Consider the following 10,512-nt stretch of genomic DNA (forward strand, 5'->3'; position numbering starts at 1 on the left):
TGTTTTGGATAATGACTTCTGTCCTGACCTCGGCCACTGTGACTGACTAAGCACTCACCACCACACGGGGAGCGCGCAAGCTGCCCAGGGCTGGGAGCAGAGCCGCGGCCCAGCCACAGGCACTGGACTCTACCAAACGCGAAGTGAAAAGCAAACATTCGGCCATCTATTCCAAGGGAATTTAGCTCATCCACGTCGTGCACAGCAGACAGGTGCCCCACCCAGTGACAGCCCGGCTAGGGCGAACGCCCTCTGCTACGCGGAGCCCTGTACCTCTCACTGTGCTGTGTCCTCTCTTGGCCCAGGCCTGCACTGCGTAGGAACACGAAGTTTGGAGGCACCGCGTCACCCGCTTAGGTAGCAGATCTGAGGTGGCACTTAAACAGTTAAGAGACGGTCACTGTTCGTTCACATCCTGGCTCCTATGGATTTACAATCCACAGTGGATGTTTATTCAAAAAAATGCCCAGCCTTTAAACTTTAGTGTGTGGTTACGACGACCTTGCTGTACTCGCCTCGTAGTCCTTACGAGGTACTCGAGGAGCTAAGCCTCCCTGGCATCTGCTGCATCTCACCCACCCCAACCCTGCGGTCACTGGTCGCTTTCTTGATTCCCCCTCCGGTGCTAGTGACAGATTTGAATATTTTCTTTTTCCGCAAGTATTTGACGTGCTACACAATTCAGGATTTTGTGCAGCTCTGGGCGTGTGGCTGTCTCAGGAGGTCCCTTACTGAGGGCCACTGGGCCATTCCCACACTTCAGATCCCATGTCCCACTGGTGGTTAGTGTCTGCCTCACTCCTCACAGTAGCAGCGCCACAGCGGACGGTCTGGCCGGCACGTGCGTCCTCACTAGAAGGGACTGGAGCGCATGCCTTCCTTGGGAGTGCACACACAGCCCTGGGGTTGAGGGCCCACATCCCTGTCCGCCACACTGCTAGTATGTGCCGCTTTTGCTTTTCGTCCTTACCAAGGTTTTCCCTAATTTCTCAGGTTTCCCAAATATTTCGTTAATTTGGCATCCCTTAAGTTCTGAGAGCACAAAAAACTTCTGGGAATCCCTTTAACAGATATGAAGAGCAGAGTTTGTTTACAGTAAGTTGCCACCAGTTGCTATCATCTGGGTGTACCGTTGGAACAAGCACCTGCCAACTGGGGCCAGTCAGAGAAGGAAGAGTGCCTTTGGTGAGAATGACACAGCGGCTAGGAACCTCTACGCCCCTACGGCCAGCAGTCCAGGCTGGAGCTGGAGTTGACCACGTGCGAGGTGAAGGCTCTGAACACTCCACTCCCACACAGCACACGGAATGCACAAAAACAAGACTTGTCAGGATTCCCAGGTGTAGAACGAGACAGATGTGGGTGGAGACGGCCCAGGCACCAGGTAAGGCAGACGTAAGACAGTGCTTCGCCCCACTGGGACTGCTGACGTGCGGACAAGGAGTGGGAGGTCTGCCTTTCACTCAGCAGTGACCGTCTGAACTAGAACGCACATACCAGAGTGCATAATGCAGAGATTATGATAGCAAAACCCCATGCTCTGCTCCAACCACAAACCAGGAGGCCCCTGGACTCTCGCCCCAGCCACCCTCCCCACATCGATGCCCGCTGTCTTGCTTTGCACAAGAGCCACCTCCTTCCCAGCTTCTCTATTTTTACCGAGGTAGCCCTCTACACACTCTAGTTCTATTACTCGGCTGTATTTTGCCTGTTACTTTTCACTTAGCTGGCCTGAAATTCACCTGCGTCGTCAGCAGGAGCAGTGTTTCCCTTGTTTTCACTGACACGTTGTTCCTCATGGAGGCTGGAGCGCGCTCGCCCTCATCTCCTAGGGCACACGGCCTTGTGCTCCTGTCAGGCACTCATGTACAGCTAAGGACAGTGTCTCACAGCCGACCGCGACAATGTGAACACCGTGACTAGTCCGTTCATGCTGGCTGCCAGGGGCACCCAGGGCAGCAGTGGGGGGCGGGCAGAGGAGTGGCTCACCTTCAGCCCGGCACAGCCGGTGATCCTGCAGCAGCTGTGTGGTCAGGACGCCGTACGTCTGCTCACAACATGGCTAGCAGGAATTGGTGCAATGCTTGGAGGAAGGTCTTAGCTGATAGCAGTTAACTTCAGTGGCCAATTCACAAGTAGTCTGAGGATGAACTAACGGAGATGGGACAGTTCGCGGCATGACTGCTACGTCTTGACAGGTGCTCACACTGCCAGAGGCTGAGTGAGTTGGGTACTTGCTGGGGCCCGGGTGCTTCCACCACACAGGGAAATCCAGAGGGGCACACCACGTGATGAGGGGGGAGAGCAGTGACGCGGCCGAGGGCCTGGCTCTGCCGCAGCCCGAGTGACCTAACTACCCCGTGCTCGTGTTTCCAGGTGTGGAAGTTAGTAAGAGGCCCTACCTCTCAGGTGGACAGAAATGTGAAGACAACAGAGTAAATTCTGGGCACAGTCCTCAGCAGAGCTGCAGAAACCACGCTGCCAGCTATCAGCTGGGACGGAAGTGGCAGTGCTGTGTGCTAGCCCATCAGGTACACCCGCCTTCCCCACAGCTGGTACCTCGAGGGCAGCAGTCAGAATCCAGACGAAGCCAGAGCAGGCAGAGCGCCCGCGTGTTCTGGGGCCAGCTGTGACGAGCCGTGTCACACACAGAGGATCTAAAACAGTCACAGCGGTTTGCTCCTTGGCTGCACATTACAGTCCACCTGGAGAGATTTAAAATATCCCACCCCCAGGGACATTATCTGGTGGGGGTAGAGGGGCTGTGCACTGCCTTTCTGACACTTCTCTGACCTTAACGAGGCAGCTAGACTGGAAACCATGCAGCTGCGTCATCCTTGTCCACGGAGACAGGAAGCAAAGCAAGTCCCTCCCTCCCCGGGGAGGGGTTCCAAAACATTCACAACTCAGAGCAGCCCGGAGCACAGGTAGCTCAAGTTCACAGGAAACATACTCAAGGTCACAAAGCTGGGCCTCTTCCAGACCCTGCTGACCACGGGAGGCCAATGATCACAGAAGGACTGGGGAGTGTGTCCAGCTCGCTGAGGTTAGGGACGCCCACTTTCTTCTCAGCCCATGAGGCCAGTGGAGAGACCAGCACCAGCACGGCAGGACAGTGCCGACAACTGCCAGGACCTGAAAGGGGCCACCAGACTCTAGCGTCAGACGAGCGCTCAGGACAACTCAGGCCTGCCCTCCCAAGCCCTTAAAAAGTTATCAGTTCAATAAAATTTAAGACATTGATGTTTAGCATGTAGGGTAACTACAAGTCAAACGCCTGCTCAGCAGCTGCTCTGCACACACACTGGAACCCCAACCCCCTCCCCTGCTTAGGGCCTTGTCCCACGAGGCACGCCCGCCTCCCCACAGGCTCTCCGCGACCATCCCCTGGTCCTGCTGACACAGCTGCGTCCTGCAGCACCTGGAGCTCTGCCCCTGTGCACTCTACAGCTCCTGGGAGGTGGAACAGCACGGCTGCTCCTCTCTGAAGAGCGTGACCCCAGCTGTGTACTCCAGAGTCTGACATGGATGTATGTGGGCAGAACTTGCCAGCTGAAACCACTGAGAGGCTAAGTGCTAACACAGCTGGGAACTGAAGGAGCCGCATCTCCCTGCAGAGCAAGACTTGGTAAAGAGGAAAGGTGAAGGTTGGAGAGAAGTGAGAACAAAGAACTCATTAAACATGTGTCACGAAAAACACAGGAAGCACCAATGAGAAGTCAAAGACGAGGGGGCCCAGTTAGACACAGTAACCAACACCCCTTCCTCATGCCACTCCTTGGCCAGAAAATCAATTTGCACATCAAACTTGAGGCACCCTGGTAAGCCAGGAGTCACCTTATGAACACGGAACCCAGCAAGGAGGCCACAACCACGCAGGGTATAGAGGCCCAGCAACCCCCAGATCTGCATTTGGACTCACTGAGTAGCTATGTAGACAGCTGTCTCCTTTATGCTCAGCTGCATCATCAGCCAAGACAATTACTAAATTCAGTTTATCAATTAAATGAGGTAATAGAAAGAAAGTCTAAGACAGTGAGACAAATGTGTTTTGAGAATTCTGAGATTAACCCGACACTCCCTGAAGACCTGAAATTCCTCACAGACAGTAGGTACGCACTGTTTGATGAACTCCATCAGAACGTCGCACAGGTGACCAGACTTACGCACAGGCAGGCAGTACACCCACGTGTTACAACAGAGAGCAATTCAGTCATAGTTATCCAACGTTAAAACACTCATATCCTGAAATTCAAAGTAACCTGATACACAAAAATGGAGGTTTAGAGACACAAAGGGCGTTCCAAAAAGCAGTGTTCCTACCACCTGCAGCCTGTATCAACAAACACAACTCAGCCTCCTCCAGAACATGGCACGCACACGGCTGCCATTCTAGCGGCCTCAGCTTCCTGCGGGCTGGAGAGGCACAGCACCTACGAGCACAAACCGCGTGACTGGGAGGACGGGCTGCTCTCCCGCAGCCGTAGACCTGCTCCCGTGAGCACAGAGCGCCTGGAAGGACACACCGGCTGCCTTTCAAGTAGTAGAACCAGCTCAAGAAAACAAAGATGTTCTATGCCACACATCAAACTTTTCAAAAGTACACACCAAATGGCTGAATAATTATTTTAGACATTTTATGATAAAATAAATGATTGACCAGGATATCCCACTTCTAGGAATTAATTCCCAAAAAACATCCTGAAATGTGTACAAAGACTTAACATGTAAAAATCTCTGTATCAGTCTTACTTGTTAGTCAAATCCAGAATTTGCCAACTTTACATTAAAAAAACGACTTAGTACCTAGTGAGCCGTAAGGAGTGGGATCCTGCACAGTCATTAAAACTGGCGCATCTAACACTCTACGAGAAGCAGAAAACGCTCAGCACGTCATTCTGTGGGAACAGGTTACCGCCCTGGAGCGTGCCCTGGGCTGGCACTAGCAGTCGCCTCCTTGGCGAGGCAGGGTGATAGCTGGTCCCCTCCTTCTGTGTTTCAGTCTCTTCTCTTCCACACGTTTTATTTACTAAGGTTTTTCTAGTTCCCTGCAATCATTATTTAATTAGGTACAGATCCTGCCGAAATACATGCTTAAAGCTCCCCTAAGCTGCTGCAGAATACAGGCATCGACGGACATGGACACCAGTGGCTCTGTCACAAATCCAAGAAATAACTTCAACATGTTTGGAAGGGGTCACTACAGAAGTGATAGTCTCCACTCCCCAGGAACCTTAACAAGAAAATGTTAAAGACACTACTTTGTTTATCAAAAGAATTTATTAGAAAATAGGACACACGACATCTGTTTAAGAGAATTGTTTCAGTAGACAGCACTCCAACCTCATCCCACGAACAAGTCTCAGAGCCCTGGGCCACCGCTGAGTGCCTAAAGCTGCAGCTCCTGGGGGTAGCGCGGTGGGACGCACTGCACTGGAAGGAAGATGACGGGCAAAGTTGGTCATGGCGACAAAAGCAAGCACAAAACTTCTGGAATGATAAGTAAGGGCAACTACTCTTAAGTCTCAAAATTCTAGGCCTCTCTCAAGCCTAAAGTATGTCAATGTGACCAAGTTAAAGGAATGAGGGTTTCGAGGATGAAGTCAATACTGAATCCTGGTAAAGAACAAGTGAAATCTGTAGGCCCACAAAATGTTTTTTGATTAATATTGTGCACATTAATTAATATTAATGTACGTTTCTGGAGGAAAAAAGAATGGCAAAGTTAAAGAAATGTAATTAACATAAAGCATGCATTTTCTACTTCATTCTTACATATGACCAGGTTTAAAAAATTTGAGTTCTAATCCAACAACATTTTTAATTATCCATTTTAGATGCATTTGAATCAATGACCAATCAGCTACAGAACACATATTTGATATTTTCAAGAATGGTGGAAATAACTGCAAGGGATGTTAGCGGAGACCTGAGGCTTTAACTAGTGACCACACCACCTAATTTTCCATCAAGACTAAAACATGCTTGCAACACTAAGTGGCATAAAGCAAATTTTAAAACATTACACAATTCTCAAATGTTTCAAATGTAAAGAAAAAGCAGCTAAGTACGCACTGTGTGACTACTCAGCCTAGGCAGAGCAGTGTGCTACAAAATCCTCAAAGTGTGAACCAGCCAAGTCTACAACTGATATGTAGAGTTCTAAACTTAAACAACTGAGGAGTGTGCACTGGTACTTGAAACAATGTCTTCATATTCTTTTAGAAGAAATATACTTCTAAACTTCTTTCCCCATCATAATCTAAACACAAACTTTTATTAAAAAATATATATGTCAGTAGAATATCTTATTATAAATGCCCAGAAACACAGGAGGACCATAAGAAACAACTTAGAAACTTGTACAGGCTTACACTGGTAACTAAGAAAGGAAATGGACACCTACAACCTCCACGGAGGCCACCATTTAAAAATATCTTGACTATCACAGCCAGCGCCAGAAATGTACCACGCAAATAAAATGGACTTCAGACAAAGCCAATCCTGCAGGGCAATGCTCCAACAGCTGGGCTGTCATGGGTCAGTCTGTCTCAGTGGGCACACCTGTGTCTGCCTGTACTTCCTCTCCCTCCAGTTACTTCCTATCTACTCAAAGTTTTATTGGAATCAGAGAGAATCTATTTTCCTTTTAAGATGCCAATCAAAAAATGGTGTTATTTTTAAACTTAACTTTTATAAAAATTAACCACATCATTACACCCTGAAAGTCTAACCAAAACTCTACAATACCCTTTCCCCCTTTGCAAAACACTCATTATATTGTCCAGAATTTTACAGTATGACTAATGGCCACTACCAGGTCACCAAACTAAGACTTTCCTCACAGTAAAGCATCTGAGGATTTCTCAACAAAACCACAATTTCATCAGTGACCACACAGATGGACAACAACTGAAACCAGGGACCTGAGTATGGAATCCACCTTAGTGCCAAGAAGGAAGGGTTACCACTCAGCAGTTCCTCAGTTGGCACAACTGATGGTCCTAATGGGCAGACGGTACTAGGAAAGAATGTAATTTCTACAAAGTCAACACTTTCCCCAAACTGGTCTTCTAAATCAACAGACTTCGAACTTCCCATGTTGTAATCTAGCAAATCAGACTGGTTCCTCTCAGACTGGGGGGAATGAAGGCACAGAAGAAAAACAAGCAGCACAGTCTTTATTTGGTGACACAGCAGGTGAGGAGCCTCTCGGAGTCCCCAACACTGAACTTCACCACTTGGGACCGATCCTCTTTTTCTGTCGCATTTATTCAGAAATGTACTTCAAAAATACACATTAGGAACCCTGCAACTGGTATGTTCTACTTCATATTCGAAATATTTCTTGTGGTAATACATTATTTAACTATCTATAATTAGAAAGGAAAATCATAAAGACCATATTTGTTTTTTAGCCTGATAGAATAAATGTATTATATATATTTCTCTTCCAAAGCCAGTGCACTTGGAAATTCCCAATTTATGAATTCCACTGTTCCAAGCAAAGAGCTGCACGTCCTCTGGCACCCACACCTCACACAGTCCTAGCAAACACACACATGGTTTTAAATTCTTGAATTCCCTGGACTTTGCCATTATACTGGAGCTGGGTGGGAGGGGGAGATAGAAACTGCAGTGCAGAACTATATTTATTTAGAACAAAACATGATCTCCTACATTTAAAAAATAATAATTTTATAAAAACCGGATTTCAGTCAGTCACATCTGCTTCTCAGTGAATGGTGCAAGTTGCAACTGCACTTGGCAGAAATCTTGACAATGTCCTCTACTGCGCTCCTCACTTCAGCCTATGTTTTTCTCGGTAGACACAGGTTCTTCCAGAGTTTTCTTTTGGCTCCCCTTCCGTGAATATTTGTATTTGTCTACATAGGCTTTTACCAGATTTGCCACTTTCGTAGAGTTTACTTCTCCACTCTTACTATGACAAACCTAGGAAAAAGGGGGGAAAACTGTTTTCATGCATAAAAGAATAAAAGCAAAATGAAAAGCTCTGGGAAAAATCACTCAGAGATCAAAAGACATATTTTCATATTTCATGTCTTTTACGAACTAACTAAAAAGGGAAAAAGCAGACAAAAGTGAGTGAGAGCTAACTTCTATTATTTTAATTAAACCCATGCATCCCTTGGTGAAGTCAGAGGTGGTTCAAAACAACACGCACTTCATGTACTAAAGCCACAACTTACTTTATCCACTGCTTTCCGCACTATCTCCTTATATTCTTCCTTGGTGATATCTTTATTTTGATAAAATGGCTTAATGGCCAATTTTACTTCCTGTGCTGCTTTCTCTTGAATTTGCAATTTCTGATGAGAAGAAAATATGTAATTATTATTTGCCAACCACATATCTTGAAAAATTTCTTTAAAAGTATCAAACTGCAAACAGTGCATAATGACATTATAAAGCCCTCTACAAATATTAGTGTGACAAATACAGTATTTCTTCATACATATCAAACATTTCTAAAAATAATTACGTACTATTACCAGTAATTCACTGGGTAGCAATTTAGACAGAATTTTTCAAATGAATATTAGAATTCAAGATTATCAACAATAAAATTCCCTTCATGACTCATACAACAGAAAGCCGACTTTTTCATCTTTACCAGATATAGAATTATGTAGGTTGCTCTCAACCTGGAACTTGCCTTGTCTGTCTTCGAGCTATCTGCGCTGGCTTCCACTGTGACACTTACTTTGCTTTCTGCCAATTTCACAGCAGCATTAGAGGCCCTGCCGTGACTTGATGACGAAGTGTTACCAGCACTTGGTCCCTGAACTGTTCCCACATTTGCAGGGGCTGCTGGCGGAGCAGGCAGGACTGGTGTGCTCATGTTATTACTTACATGAGAAGCATTGGGAATACCCTGTTTTAAAGAGTTACCATCAGTTAATGCATGGCTTATACTCCATACAAGTCTTTTAGTTACATAATTAGAAAACATTTAAAAAAAAAGTGATTTGACTCCAATGCATAAGAGACAGGCATATTCGAGGACATCTGTGTCAAAACAGCTCTTTGAAGAAATTGAGTAAAATTTAAAAAAAAATGTATGCATTTATTTGAAAGGCACACTGACAGAGAGAGAGGAAGAATGAGTGACAGAGAGAAAGATAGATCTTCAATCTGTTGGTTCATGCCCCAAATGGCTGCTATAGCAGGGGCTGTGCCAGGCTGAAGCTGGGAGCTAAGAGCTTTTTCTGGGTCTCCCATGTGGGTGAAGGGGCCCAGGTACTTGGGCCATCACCCACTGCCTTCTCGGGGGCATTAGCAGGAAGCTGGATCAGAAACAGAGCCTCAATATTGGATGCCGCCTCCACAGGCAGCTTATTAACCTGCTGTGCCACAACATTCTCAAATAGAACTTTACCTAAGTATGTTAAGACCACTTTAATATTCAATGTATAAAGTTATACTCTCAGGGCAACACTGAGGAGAACAGCATTTGGAGCACTGTATCTTCCATACAAGGCTCCTCAGGAAAATAAATTTAAGTGCCCACACTTTAAAGAATGGAGAAAACGCGGCAGTTGAAGTCAAACAGCTGCGTCTGGGATTCCAGAATTCCTGAAAGCCAGCCGCACGACAACCAGAAGAGTGTCTGCAATTCCTGAGTTACCTGATTCAGAGAACTCTCCCTGCTTTTGCAGCCGAGCAGATTCACGGAAAGGAAACCCAGTCAGTAACAGGCACTGAACAGCTTCCCCGGGAGCTGCCCCAAGAAGGCAGCACCGCTCCTGCACTGCAGCGGACCACTAGTTCCCAAAGGCCAGGATGGGAGGTGGGGGAGGACACTGAATTCTAGTTGGATTCCTTCTGCAGTGTTCTTGGACTGACAAGACCCTGTTCAACAGCTTGGATTTGATAGTATGTTGTTGTTTTCTGGAGGGGTTGGAGGACCGCGAGGTGAATGTCATCAAACAACTGCTGGATGCAAGGAAGCCCTTTCTTGAGCATTTGTCCCCCAAAGCTAAATGTTTACACTGGCTATGATGAAGAAACAGAGTTGCTAGGAACATACCTGCAGTTGCTTTCCCTCTGGCTGTGAAGCCATGTAGCTCATCTGCTGGGTGGGAGGAGGCGGGGGTGGGGGTGGGGGTGGTCCCTGAGATCCGGCTGCAGGAGCAGCCACCTGCAACAGAGGCACTCCTGTGTGGAGGTGCACAGGCAGCTGCGGGTGGATGGGGAAGGGGCTGCGCTGCACACTCATCAGAGGAGCAGGAACCCCCACTGGGTAGGGGAACATGTTCACAGGCGGGGGCTGCATGCCCATAGGAGGCTGCACCACACCCATCTGTGGCGGCATCGGTGTCTGCATCGGTGTCTGCATCGGTGGTTGCATTGTGGTCATTGACAGCTGGGAACCGTCAACTTGTTGGCCTGTTTGGTCTTTTAGGTTAGAATCTAGCAAAAGAAGAAAGGCTTGTGAAAAAATCGTATTATAAATCTCTTTAGACAGAGAAGCAAAGAACCACTGATTAC

General features: G+C 47.2%; 1 protein-coding gene across 6 annotated transcripts in view; it reads right to left on the reverse strand.

Moving 5' to 3' along the window:
- Nucleotides 1-5,261: 5,261 nt before the first annotated feature.
- SCAF11 (SR-related CTD associated factor 11) overlaps nucleotides 5,262-10,512 on the reverse strand; it is a 73,464-nt gene continuing 68,213 nt past the window's right edge. For 5 of the 6 annotated variants that reach the window (XM_008259359.5, XM_089304804.1, XM_051850997.3 and 2 more), the window contains 4 exons: nucleotides 10,052-10,434; nucleotides 8,678-8,896; nucleotides 8,211-8,330; nucleotides 5,262-7,953 (listed from right to left, as the gene is read on the reverse strand). In XM_008259359.5, the coding sequence (XP_008257581.3) occupies nucleotides 7,807-7,953; nucleotides 8,211-8,330; nucleotides 8,678-8,896; nucleotides 10,052-10,434 (869 nt within the window). In that variant the 3' untranslated portion in view covers nucleotides 5,262-7,806. The remainder of the gene's footprint in view (nucleotides 7,954-8,210; nucleotides 8,331-8,677; nucleotides 8,897-10,051; nucleotides 10,435-10,512) is intronic. The other variant, XM_089304803.1, reaches the window with a different exon arrangement.

Source organism: Oryctolagus cuniculus, chromosome 9 (genome assembly GCF_051225735.1).
Source record: "Oryctolagus cuniculus isolate XC-2025 breed Fujian yellow rabbit chromosome 9, ASM5122573v1, whole genome shotgun sequence".
In the NCBI taxonomy this organism is placed as follows: domain Eukaryota; kingdom Metazoa; phylum Chordata; class Mammalia; order Lagomorpha; family Leporidae; genus Oryctolagus; species Oryctolagus cuniculus.